The following is a 13,034-nucleotide window of genomic DNA, read 5'->3' as shown; positions in this document are numbered from 1 at the left end:
TTACAATGCGCGCCCGGTGAGGCGGGCCGCCGCCGCGGGACGGCGGCCGGGGCAGGGCGGCTGAGGCGGCTGTCGGCCTCCATCTTGTCGGTGGCGACCGCGGCCCCGGAGGCCGCGGCTCGCGGCGCTGCCCGCCGCTGACGCCGCTTCCCCTCAGCGGGAACAAGATGGCCCCGCCCCGGCTCCTCCAACAAAGCGCCAGCGCTTCACTTGACGCGGCCCCGCCGAGAAACCGGCCTCCCCCCACCACCACCCCGCCTCACCGCCCGGCCCGGCCGTCCCCGCCTTCAGCCCCCCCACCCCGCCCCGGTGGCGGCTACCGCCCCCCGCCAGGCTCCCCTCCAGCCACCGCCGCCGCGCTTCCCTGTCAGGCCGCGGCCGCCCGTTCCCAAGTCACAGACCTCCTCCTCCTCCTCCTCCTTCTCCCCCCGCCGCCGGCGCTGCTGGCGGCGGCTCCGGCGGCGGCCCCCTCCGCCGCGGCTTCCCTGCCCCCCGGCCACGGAGCCGGAGCCCGTGAGCCCCAGTGCGCGCTGGCGGGGGAGGTGCATCCTGGGAAAGAGCAGCCCGACATGGGTCTCCGCCTGGCCGCCGCGCAGCCCCCGCCGCCGCCGTGCGCAGCTCCCCTCAGCCGCCCGCCCGCCGCCCGCTGCTGAGCGGGAGGGGAGGGGAGCGGAGGCAGGGCAGGGGGGCCGGGACGCGGCGGCCTGGCCCGCGCCGGGGAGGGGGCCGCGGCGCTGCCCGCCCCGCATGAGGCAGGGGGGGGGGCCGCTCCCACCCGCCCCGCTCGGTCCCCGCCGCCGCCCTGCGCGCAGGGCCCCAGCGGAGCCCCCGCCGCCCCGGCCCCGCGCCCTGCCCCGATGATGGACAGGAACTACCCGACGACCCCCAGCTTCGCCGACCCTCTGGCCCCGGCCGCCGCGCAGCCCGCCGCCTCATGGGCCTACGAGCGGGGCGCCGGCAGCCTCAAGCCCAGGTGAGGAGGGTCCGTCGGGCGGGTTGGGGGGGCTGCGGCAGGAAAGGCCGGGGTCTGGGCCGGGGCCTGGCCCGCGGGCGGCCGAGCGGCGCCCCGGGCGGGGGAGGCGGGCGAGGGGCCCCCGCTGGCGGGGCAGGGGCGGGGGGCGTCCCCGCGGCGCGGCCGGGGCCCAGCGGCGGGTGAGGCCGGGCGGGCCGCGGGGCGGGGGGAGCGGGCGGCCGGGCCGCGTCCCGCCGGGCCTCCGCGTCTGGCGGGGGGTTGGGGGCACGACCGCCGAGCCGGGCGGGCCTGGGGGGGCGGCGGCGGCCGGAGCGGGCTCCCCGCCGTCCCTGGGCGCCGGCGGCCCTCGGCGGCGGCGGAGCGGTCGGTCTCCCCGCGCGGGGCGCGCCGCCGCCGCTGCTCTCCGCCCCGGAGGCTCGCGTTGGGCTGCGGAACGGGTTCAAGAGTTCACGCGTCCCTGCCCGGCTCTGGGAGGGGAGCGGGGCTCGGGGGCGGCGGCGCGGCGGGGGGAGCGCTCCTCCTGCGCGGGGCCGCGGGCACCGGCGCTGCCCGCCGGAACAATGCTGCCTCCCGGGCGGGCGGCGGGGCCCTGGCACGCCGGGGCACCGGGCGAGCTCGCCCCGCGCCGGCGGACGGCAGCCCCCGGGCCGGCGGCGGCCAGCGCCGCGCGAGCATCCCCCCTAGCCCATCGTTTCTCCGTTGTTTTTCGCTCTGCTGGGGCTCGTTAACCGCGTTCCTCTCGAGCGTGCGGAGCCTCCTCTCAGCTAAAACTTGAGCGACAGTCCCACGGAGAGTTCTCTAAAGTTCCGGAAAGTGCGGAGAAAACACAGGATACCTTACTGGCTTCGGGTTGCGTTTTGTTTGTGTATCTCTGCCAACTAAGATGAGTATTTTCTAGGTGATGAGATTTTTGTTATCGCCTGCCTTTTATGTCTCTAGCTTGATATAACTGCAGTTCTAATGTCAACAACGTTTAAAGGTAAAAGTCTCAGGCTAAAAATACACCGTCCAGATAGGTGCACCTATAGATGACTTTTCATTCTGTCCTGAAAGTGGTCAGGCGTGTATTCTGATCTATCTGATAAGATTAATAGATTATCAGATCAGAAGAGCTGTTGCAATCAGCTAGTCTGACCTCCTCATAATGCAGGCCATAGGACTTTTGCTTTTTTTCCGATCTGTGTTTGAAACTAGAGTTTGTTTTTTAGAAGGTGCAGTTAAAAATGTCCAATGAGGCAAAATTCACCACAATTCTTGGTTAAATATACAAGTGACTGATTCGTATTTTCTTATTTCTGATATAAAGAGGGCTGCCTGTAGTTTCTAGCCACTGAATCTTGCTTATAGCCTCATCGACACTGAATATCCCATTATAACCATGTTTTCCAGAGTATGAATTCTTATGAATTTTGATTATTTTATTGCTTTGTTCTTTTTATTGAGAAAAACAAGTAATTTTCTGAAGTTTGTTACTAGACGTTATTTTTTTGTTTTGGTTTGGTTTTATTTGGGGGTTTTTTTTGACTTTACTACTTCAGTTATTCTCTCCATTTTCTCCTGGATCCCCTCCAGTTTATTGCCACCCTTCCTGAATTGTGGATGTTGCATTTTAGAAGCAATTAAGTCAGTTTTAAGTAAGAAGATAATAGGACCTCCCTGGGGTGTGAGGCTCTAGATTCCTCCTTTCACGGAGAATTACAAGGACAGTTAGTTGTTTTGGCCAAAGCCTTGCTCCATGAAGCTACGTTTAGCTGGGTTCTCTACAGAGTTGCCTGCATGGCCAAGTAAGGTCTCCTACCGTTCTTTCTAATCTTTCTTCATAATCGTTGAAATACTTTTGGTCATGTTGCTATGTTGGTTTCAGAGGAAGTCAGTGACATGTCCTTTCTGTATTGCTTTCTCCAATTCTCATCATCTATTGAGGATTATGCCATATATTCCATGAGGAAGGTTTGGATTTTCCAGGTCATTTAAGAATATGTAGTGCAGGAGCAAGAGCGGATCCCTCTGGGATCTTAGAAGAAACAGCTTCTTGATGATTATTTTCTATAATCAAAAAAATCCCCTGGTTTCAAAACATAACTTGAATCTTTTAAAAACTACTCTCTTGATGCAATATTAATTGTATATTTTGGAAATTCCTTAATTGAAATGGCATGGAGAACAGTCCCAAGACAAGTACCATGCAGAAGCTCATTGGATCAATGCCTGCTACCTTTACCAACCATATTGTTAATCAAAAAAATCAAATTAGTATTACTGAATCTATTCTTGATATGACAATATTCACATGGTACTTTAGGAAGCGATGTCAATAACTTGCATTTGGTTCTTAAAAGTTTCATGTCAAGGCTGTGTAGATGGTGATGAATGATGCATTTTAAATGCATTGACTGAAACGTTTAACTTTTTTTTTTTTTTTTAAACTGTAGCAAGGGCAGGGAAAATATTATGAATCAGACTTTGTGCTTGGAGTTCTCCTGTACTGGATTGTTAGCGTTCATGTCATTTTAGTAAGAATTAAAATACCCTGTCTTTGGCAAGGTTTAAAGATTTGAACCATGTTGGACACAACATTAAATACAGCCTGGGCTGGCAGAAGATGTTTCTGGTTCCTCTATCACTGATAGCATTTGTCTTTGTATGGATGGAGCCAGTTGCTTGGGAATTGGGACATAAGAGTCGTGCCTACCACTACCAAGGCTTGTACCAGCCTGGAAGCAAATCGTGAAGGTATAGATATACTGTCAGGGAAATATCCTGTCAGTGTTCTTGACTTGTATTACAGATCACTTCACATTTTTCAAAATGGTGTTTTTGATTATGGTTGACAGGTAGTCATCTAAACAGCTAAAGCTGCATTAGCCTGATGTTAAATTAAAAAAATGTGTGTCATGTTCATCTGGTACTTGCTTGAAAAGAATTCAGCCTTTAGGTGATGTAGATAACAATATTTCATTCAGATTTCATTTCATATTTATGCTGTTGCAGGCTGTGTCGTGGCAGGCTATGTTCCCTTTGTGTGGAGAGCCATGTTCACAGTTTCAGCTCATCAAAATGATTTCTCCTCCCTACAAGCGTTGCTCCTGTCTTCCTGCGCTTAACTTCAGCCATCTGGTTTTTATCCTGCTCCTTATTTCTTGCAGGCACTGTTTTGTCTGTGCAATGGCACTATTCTTATCGACTGAAAGGAAATGTGTGGTGAACTATTATAAGGACATTGCTACCAGGCCTGCTGTGACATAACTTTTCCCATGGAATAGGAAAAGATAGTGAAACGGGGATGGGAGCTGATGGAAATCACTTGAATCACTCTGTTAACTGAGCAGAAATCGCTCCCACTGAAGAGCATGCTTGGACAGCGCAGCCATGGCAGCCCCGTAGCAGGAGGCAGAAAGGGGTGCTCCTGTCCTCCACGTTTCCCTTCCCCCACCCCTTACATAGGCTGTCAGCATCATCAAGGAATTTGTGGTGGTTGTATGGCACACCGCCACTTCTGACCTTTCATCTGTAGCTGTTAGAAAACCTTGCTCTGTGCTGAAACTTCTGGTTTTGTGTCACAGTCTAAAGCTAGTCCTGTATTGAATAGCGGATAACGTATGTCGTGCTTACTTGTTACTTGCTCAAGAAAAACATGGTCTTCAGAAATATGGTGAATGTGTAATAGTTTGAGAGACTGTCGTTAATTGCTTGGAAAGAGAAATGGAGATAGGTGATAACGAATGAGGTTTCTGGTTGAGTATGTGTCTAACTTGGTATTTCTAGGGCTTCACTCAGAGAAGGGTTTTTACTAGTGGAGGGACCTCACTGTTCTTGTTTGGTTTTTACAACAATTCTAAGACTCAGATCTTCTGCTATATGTGATTGAATGTCAGCCACAATTATTTTGTCATTTTAAATTTTACAGCAACTGCTGTGGTCTCTGATGTTTCTTTATGCCTGGTAGTTATACGGGGTTTTATATCATTTAATTCAAGATGGTTCTTTACAATAGATAACACTGACATTTGGTTAGTGCAGCCTGTATTTATAGCAGCTAATCTAAGATAATGAGTTGGTTACAGTGATAGTTCACATCCAAAGTTACATAAGTGGGAGACTTAAACTTTTATGATAAACAGTTATGATGATTTTTTTACCTTGTATTTTTGCACAGCTGTCAAACTGCTGCTTATTGTAACGACTGTATAATAATTGTGATTTAGTTAAGGTTCAATTTTAAATTTAATGGATTTTTGCATAGCTATAGAAACTCTAAAAGTGCAGATAATGTGTTTTAGAAAACTGTAGAACATTTTCTTTCATGAAATGAAATTGTTCTGAGAGGTAAAACCAATGTTTGTTGTTAAACACATTTCCTACAAGAAGTTCCCTATGGCGTAGTATTTCCAATGTTGAAAGGTAAATCTCATAAACTGTGAATATATTTAGAACATTTGCTATTAAAAGGCACAGAAGGATTAAATAAACTTTATAAATGTATACAAATTTAGGTCACTTTAAAATCTTAGCAAACTTTCTGTCATAGTTTATATCTAAAACATTTATACATACAAAATAAAACACAGGTAGTCCATGGTGTGGCACAAATAACTTACAGGATTTTTGTCGGTGGTCTTTTCTTACTTTTTTTTTTAACTTTCTTGTTTTAACCTGTATTCAGTACACACTGAAATAACAGCTGTGACAAGGTCAAAGATTGAATGAACAGAGAGGCTGAACACATTCTAGCTGTATGCCCCATAGCTTTTCACAGATGCAGATGTATGGGTGTCTTGTAAAATCTTTGCTAAAGTTTCAAAATGAGCCAGATAGGCTTGTTTGAAATTATGTGCCGCTTACCTGTCTAAGATTTAATGACAATTTTACATGAAACATTTTAAGCATTTTATGTCACTTTGCTTCAGTGAGAAATGGTGACATAGAACAGTGTGCAGAAGGAACAAGTTGAAACTTAGTCTGAGGGTGCAGTTACATGAGACGGCTGAACTTGCTGCTCAGGCTCACTGCTGCTGAAAGGGGCTCTCTTCCTCCTCCCTTGTGTTGGCTCTGGTGTTTGTGCAACTGCACAGGGAGCTGGTCTAATTTGTTAATCCATGAGAAAATTATCCTGACCGGGAAGGTGAATAGCTTTCTCTTGAGTAGGCAAGCTGTGCTGGTGTACCTGTGCTGTCAGACAGGAGTCCAGAGGTGGCACCGGGGGACGAGCAGGGGGCAGAGCTGTAAGGAGTGAGCTGTGTGGCCTTGGCAGGGACTCTGCCCTGTGGTCCTGGGCAGCTTTTAGGTGGGCTCAGCCTTGCCATGTCACTGCCTTCAATGAGCGTCCCACCCAAATTGTGCTACCTGCCTCCCTACCAGGAGCACTTAGTAAGTGTCAGTGTTAGCTGAGTGCTTGCCCTCTCGAGATCACCTAGAATGGTATTTCAGATGTGAGCCCTTTCCCATCGAGCCAACAGCTTCAGCACAGGTTACTGAATATGTTGTTCTGACAGAAAAGGATTTTGTATCCTTCCAGCTATGCAGAAAATCTTTCAGTCCCACATGTGTATTCTACTTTTTATCCTGTTAACTTTAATTGTAGGCGTTTACTTTATACCACCAGAGAACAACCTTTTCTCTTTGTTTCTTCTGTACTTTTGCCCACCTTTTATTTTTTCTTGAAGATGCTGTTGATTCTGGCATGATGCTGTCATAGGAAGGAGGTTGTTTTTAGAAAAATCTGTGTTCCCGTCAGGGAGAAAACACCTGTTACTGGATTATATTAATTCTAAACAATACTAGAGCTCTTATAGAGTGGGTGTATTTTCCTTGGATTTTTGTTTCTTGTATTTTGTCAAAGCATTCACAAATTTGCATATCAAAAAGTTACTTTATATGATGAGTGCCTATTCCATACATTAAAAAAAGAAACAAAAAAAACCCCCCAAAACAAAAACCAGTTAAAAGGCAGCACATTAATAGTCTCACTTCAGACCTTCCTTAGCAGCCTTAAGTGTGACAAAAATAACTTTGAGCAGCATGCAGAGTTCAGCCTTTCCAGCACGGCATTTCTTGCTGTACCATGCAAGTGACAGAGAAAGAAAAATTCTTAGAATTTTTAAGCAAAGAGAAATAATGTGCTTAGAGAGGATGGAGCTTTTAGTCATTAAATACTAGATTTACTTATCTCACTGGGCAGATCTCATAGTTTTTTGGTTTTACTTCTGCTATTCTCTGTCACCTCTTCTTACATTACTTCCTTGTTTTATTACTCTGAAGGGACCGTTAGGGATGAATGGACACTTACAGTTAGAGCATCCTCAGAGCCTCTCTGACCTTGGGTTACAATAAATAGGGGCAAGGGACTTTTATTCCCGAATCCCTGCATACTTGAAGTTTCATATTCGGAACAATTCAACAAGAGCCTATGTATGTTTAGGCAAGCTTTTATTTGCCCATATTGCTTTTCTTGTTTTTCATCTTCCTTCTACATGCCTACCTAAGCATGCTTGCTTAGGACTTGTGTAAGTGTAACCAATTAGACTCAGCAGGAAGAAGGCACCCTTAGGCATCCTTATCTTAAATAGTATTTACATAGGAGGATACTAAGGAACATTTATTCCTTAATAACCCTATATGAATTATACTTGGGGCTGTCATACATCTAGATTTTATTGGAGATAGCCCTCTTTTTCACCTGGTAGTGTTGTGTGAGAAGAGTTTGAGGGCTCTAGCCCTTCGTTTAGCGTTTCCAGATGTCTGGCAACTTGTTTTGAAAGCTTTTGGACATCCAGAACATGCCAGACAAATGGCCACTGCGCCTGCGTGGCGTGTGTGCAATCGGGCTGGTGTTTCATGGCGATACTCAATGTACCAGCGTGTGCTGCACGTTCCATGTTGCACTTTTCTGACCAGGAAATCCCTTTCAGAAATACGCAACTTAGTGTTTCACACCACATCCTGTTTACTTTCTCTCTTCTTCGTGTCAAAAATTCCAGTGCTAGACAGTGAATAATCTTTCAATTCCTATGTTCCTCCCATTTCATTATTCTCTACCAAGTCTGCCAAGGATAGGATTTCTAATAGGTTTTTCTTGATTGTGAACATTTGCTCATTTGCTACACAGTGATCCTAGAAAACTAACTCCTTAGGACTCTCAACAGTAACCACTTGTTAACTACCTTCGGTTGTTGCTGGAACTGGTGACCTGGAGGTTACCAGTGCTCAGTGCCACTGAAGAGAGCTGGGATTTTCTTCTCTTCCCCTTCAAAAAACCTCCTTTTTGTTATTAATTTTAAAAAGGAATCCAGGTTTTTCACCAATTAAAGGAATTTTTTAGTTTGTGTGTTTGTACCGTTTTGATCTTGATACTTGTTTTTGTTTAGACATCTGCTTGAGTATCAGGAAATCTTAAATCGATACCTAGGGCATATTTAAGGAATTTGTTTTACATAGTGAAGTTTTCCCCATGTCAAAATAAATGCCATGTAGCTAAAACTATTTTTCCACAGTTTGGAACAGTGCATGTTTTCTAGTTGAAGCATTCACAAGCAACTGAGTTCATATGGTATTTTCAGCTAAATAGTAACTAGTGACAATGTGGTAGCCAGGGTCCTCTTTGCAAGGTTAGAAATGTAATTTTAAATCAGTTTTAGGATGAAGAGAGCACTGATGAAGAGTTGTAAGAGCTAAAATCAAGGACTATGCTAATTTTGCTTATAAAATTAGGTAGTAACGCCCTACTCCCTTTATGCTCCCTTTAATCAAAAGGACTCTTGCTGCTGCATTTTACAATGAGTTTTGTTAATATGTTAGATCTTTCCTGGGCACACCTACTAAATTGGGATAGAAGTGGTGTTAGTCATAGCGGTGCCTCTTTATTGCATTTTAAGGAGCTCATATGAGCTGCTTAGCCCTTGTAGTGTGTTGTGGGATGGGAAAAACTCTGTGCTTGACATGTAGGTGTGCTGGAAGGCTTAGAGCCTCTTAATGGCCTTGAATTGTAGGCTGTATGGATGACCAAGGATGTAAGGTCTCTGGTCTCAGATGTAGGCAGCGAGTAGATGCCTTGATTCTGTGCAAGTTTGGTAACTTGTGAGCCATGAAGCCACTGATCTTCACAGCGGTTCAGTATGTTGTGTACTGAGCTCTTAGAAATTTTAACTTCACTAAACCTTGAGAAACTGACTTTGATTTCAGTACTGAGTGTTTGAAACTCGATTGTGAGGGCTGTAAATCTGAGTGGGTTAGTGTTTGTGCCTTAGTTTCCCTAGATTAAAGCAGAAGATATTTTATGGGTCATGGAACTGTAAAGTGCTTGGAGATTTGGTGTTGAAAAGCGGTGTTGCTTAAAATGGCACTCTTGGTCAATAGGACATGCGCATTTGCACCTCTTGACTCTCTTTTGTGATGAATATCTCTACTTCAGCATCGTCTTTTCCACATAATTGGAAAATAAAGGGCTTATTAAGAAATGGGATATCAAGCATTTCTTTAGTAGCCCAAAGGTGATACTCAAGCTTGCCACAAAATATGACGCTGTAGTAACTGGGGGAGGATAAGGGTTGAGAAGCATTTCAATAGCTGAAATGAATTGTATTTTTAATAAGACACTGATGTGGCTAAGCCACATCTTGAGATAATGCTCTACTGATTTTTATATTTTGAAATAAAATTTTGTTATTAAAAATAATGAAATCTTTTTGTGTGTATCTTAGCCAACTGTAATAGAAGATTAGGCTGTGTGCTCAACCATTAATACTGTGATGATCTTGAGAAGAGTTTCAAATGTCTATGCTTTTGCCAGTAGAGTAGCATCACGTACTGGAGAAAAAGTGCTAGGTTTCCGTTACTGTTTATTGCAAAAATATTTTGAAATGTGAGTAAAGCTCCACAGGAGAGAAGTATTACTAATTAAAAAAACACAGCTATTATCTCTATGCTGGGTAAAGAGAAATTTCTTTCATAAAAAGGTAAGAGAAGAGGATAAATAAATGTAGTGACAAAATAATCCAGTGCCTCAAAGGACGAGAAAAGATTTGCAGTTCTTTCCATGGTGTAAGCTACACAGACCATAGTGGGTACTCGTTTTTCTGCAGGAAGCAGTAGAGTAGAAGCTGTCAGGGAAGATATGTGAAGGCCCAAAACATTGCTTGGCAAACAAATGACTTAAAATTTTTTGTGGCACTTCATTATAATATAAATTGGGTGGTGAATGTGGGCATATCAGTGTCTGTTTAGATGCAGGGAGTGATGATACTGAGTTAATAAAGACATCAAAGTTAGGCTTCAGTATTCAGAGCAGGAACATTGAATGCTCTCCTCCAGACCTTGAAATCTTAAAAAGTGCATCAGGAGCTCAAAACTGGCATTGTTGTAGAACAGTTTAGGCAGGCTGTAGCCCCGAAAAGGGGGCGGGGGGAGTTGATAAGCTGTAAAAAGCTTCTTAACTAATACAGTGCTCTATGGTCAGTTTTATTTGCAATGTTCAGATCTAAACATGGTTGGCATTTTTTCCTGTGGATTTTTTGTGTAATCGATTTTAATGAATTCCTCAAAAATTCCAGGTATGACACAGAGGGTTTTCCAACAGAAACCTGCCTTGGTGCTGCCAGCCCCCCTTGCCTTATGGGGTAACGGCCAGTGGGGCTGCTGTGGCCAGGCAGTCACCTCAGTTCTGCAGCCCTGCTTCTGGGCATGTGGGCAGGGCCTGAAAGCTCTGGATGCTCTTCTGGGTTCCTGCTAGCAAGGAACTAGAAGTTCCTTGGACTTTCTCATTAAAGGAATTTGAGGTAGTTCGTATTTAGAATTTTAATTCTAAATTTAAAATACCTTCATCCTTTTTTGCCCTTCATAGTGCATCAGATTTTTGTGAGCTGCAGAATTTCTTTTAGAAAGTTGCTTTGGTTAGGTTGCTGAGAATTTTTGTCAAAGCCAAGAGAAGCGGTAGCGTTATTTGCCAGTTCTGATTTAAAAAAAAAAAGAAAGATGACTTTGTTAAATATACTGCATTTCAACTGTAGATAACCTCATCAAAAAGGTAATTTAGGTTGTATACCTTAAAAAATAAGAACATAGTTTGCCCAGTTCCTCCATAGTAACGGAAGTTGAAGTTTATAAATAGTTCATTTCTATCTGAATATTAGTTTTCACATACATAGTTTCAAGACATAGTTTAACTGATTTTTATGAAAATGGAATTATAATTGTTATTAAGAACTCCACAGGTTACTTAATCAGACAAGCCAGCACTTGCATTCAGGTATTGAAGTACCAGTAAGACTATTTTGGCTTTCCTGAAGCAGTTCTGGCTTTTTTATTTTTGAAAGGATCAAGCATAAAGAGTTCGGGCACATTAACATGGGAACAAAAGGGAGATGGACTTTTTTGGCCATAAAATATTTTTCTTCGCTTAAGATACGACATGTATTCAGGTACAGAATCACAGGAAAAGCATGAACTTTTGCTCATTCAGGCAATTCCCTGCATGTAATTTTCTAACTCAAAATCTATTTCTTAGAAGCTGCTATCTCAGCTCTGAGAAAGCAAGGAAGTAATGAGCATTTCCTCTTGTAAGTACCTCGAGGCAGTCTTCAGTCCACGTTGTGGAGGTCTCAGCCATGCTCTTGGTGGCTCTGCATATGAATTGAAGTGGGAAATTAACATTATAACTACATCTCTAATGAAAGAGCGAAGGGTGATTGCCTCTGGTATGTTATGATTTGATATATTCTATATTGAATATGTAGTCTGTATTTACATTAAAATGGAAGAATGTGACATAGTTGAGATTGTTGATAAAATACTACTCTACTGTGTTTTACTGAAATACAATAGTACTGGAGTCTGATTCTGTATTTTCCATATTTCTAAAAGTCATCTTCTACCTTGGAGAATAATATTATTAGATAGTTAGTAATGCTTTAAAATAGTGACACCTATTTATTTTTTATGTGGTAATTCAAAAACGGGCTGGGCAAATGCTAAAGATGTATGCCGTTCCTAAAGCAATGTTCTACATACCTTTTAAGATGTATTAATTTTAGAGATGCTTTTCTTTTAGTTTCTCAGTGGTGGACTTTATTTGTCAAGTAGCAGATTATTTTTTTTCTTTTGTCTCATGGATACCTAATTGTTCTAGACTGTTAAATATTCTTTCACTTTGTGCAAATGTTGGTTGAATCTTCAAATGTTAAGGATTGTCCTGTCTTGTATCATCTAATGAGAGGATCAGGGGAATTAGATACAGGGAGTAGGCTGGCTTCTGTTTTTTCCTGCTGACAACATTTGCAAGCTTTGAAGCAATTTTGGTTTTGCAGTGTCTTTTTTTTTTTTTTTTAGTATGCCTGAGACTGGGAAATAGAGGTGAAAAATCACATTGTATACATTTCTAAATAAATATTTTGCACTGAAATGAGTCTCTGGACTGAGCAGGAGTTTGTTTTTCTTTGTTTTCCATTGGAGTTAATTTCTGAAACATTCTCTGTTGTGTGTTTGGGCTTGCTTTTAAACTTCCAGAAGTGTGTTGGCCTGTCCACTGAACAGAAGTGATTTGATGTTGTTAATGGTATTAAACTCATTTAAGTACCAACTTTCTTTCTAGGCAAATCTCTCTTGTCTTTTATGATTCTGGTTTCTTAGTCATTGCTTTCTTAAAATGCAAGACCAAACCCATTTTTGGTTTAAATATACCTGTAACATTGCTTTTAAATTTCATTTAGATTCTGAGCTGCAGCTAAACCCTAGATGCCAAATTACATTCTAGTTAGACTGTAGCAAACGGCGGTGAACTCCGTTGCTGTTAGAAGGGGCAGCTAAAGCGCATGCTGGCTGAAAGGCCACTTACCCTCCATTTCATCTGTATTAAATTGAAGCAGTGTTTCCAAGTAATATTCTCACATTCTGTCTCCATGGGATGCTGTGAATAAAGACAAAGTCGTAAAGATAAATATTTCAGCAAAATATTAAATATTGTATCTAATATTAAAACAATTATAAGTATGAACCTGCCAACAGAAAATGCAAGCTGGAGCTGTATTTTACATGTTTAAAATCAAATATAGTGCACAAAAAGAGATGTAAG

General features: G+C 43.8%; 1 protein-coding gene across 3 annotated transcripts in view; it reads left to right on the top strand.

Moving 5' to 3' along the window:
- The first annotated feature begins 793 nt into the window (after nt 1-793).
- QSER1 (glutamine and serine rich 1) overlaps nt 794-13,034 on the top strand; it is a 46,160-nt gene continuing 33,919 nt past the window's right edge. The window contains exon 1 of one of the 3 annotated variants that reach the window (XM_074884315.1): nt 794-973. In XM_074884315.1, the coding sequence (XP_074740416.1) occupies nt 858-973 (116 nt within the window). In that variant the 5' untranslated portion in view covers nt 794-857. The remainder of the gene's footprint in view (nt 974-13,034) is intronic. The other 2 variants (XM_074884312.1, XM_074884314.1) reach the window with 2 other exon arrangements.

This window comes from Strix uralensis, chromosome 15, assembly GCF_047716275.1.
Source record: "Strix uralensis isolate ZFMK-TIS-50842 chromosome 15, bStrUra1, whole genome shotgun sequence".
NCBI lineage: Eukaryota > Metazoa > Chordata > Aves > Strigiformes > Strigidae > Strix > Strix uralensis.
Note: the sequence above shows the minus strand (reverse complement) of the source record. Positions and strands in the feature narration are given on the sequence as shown.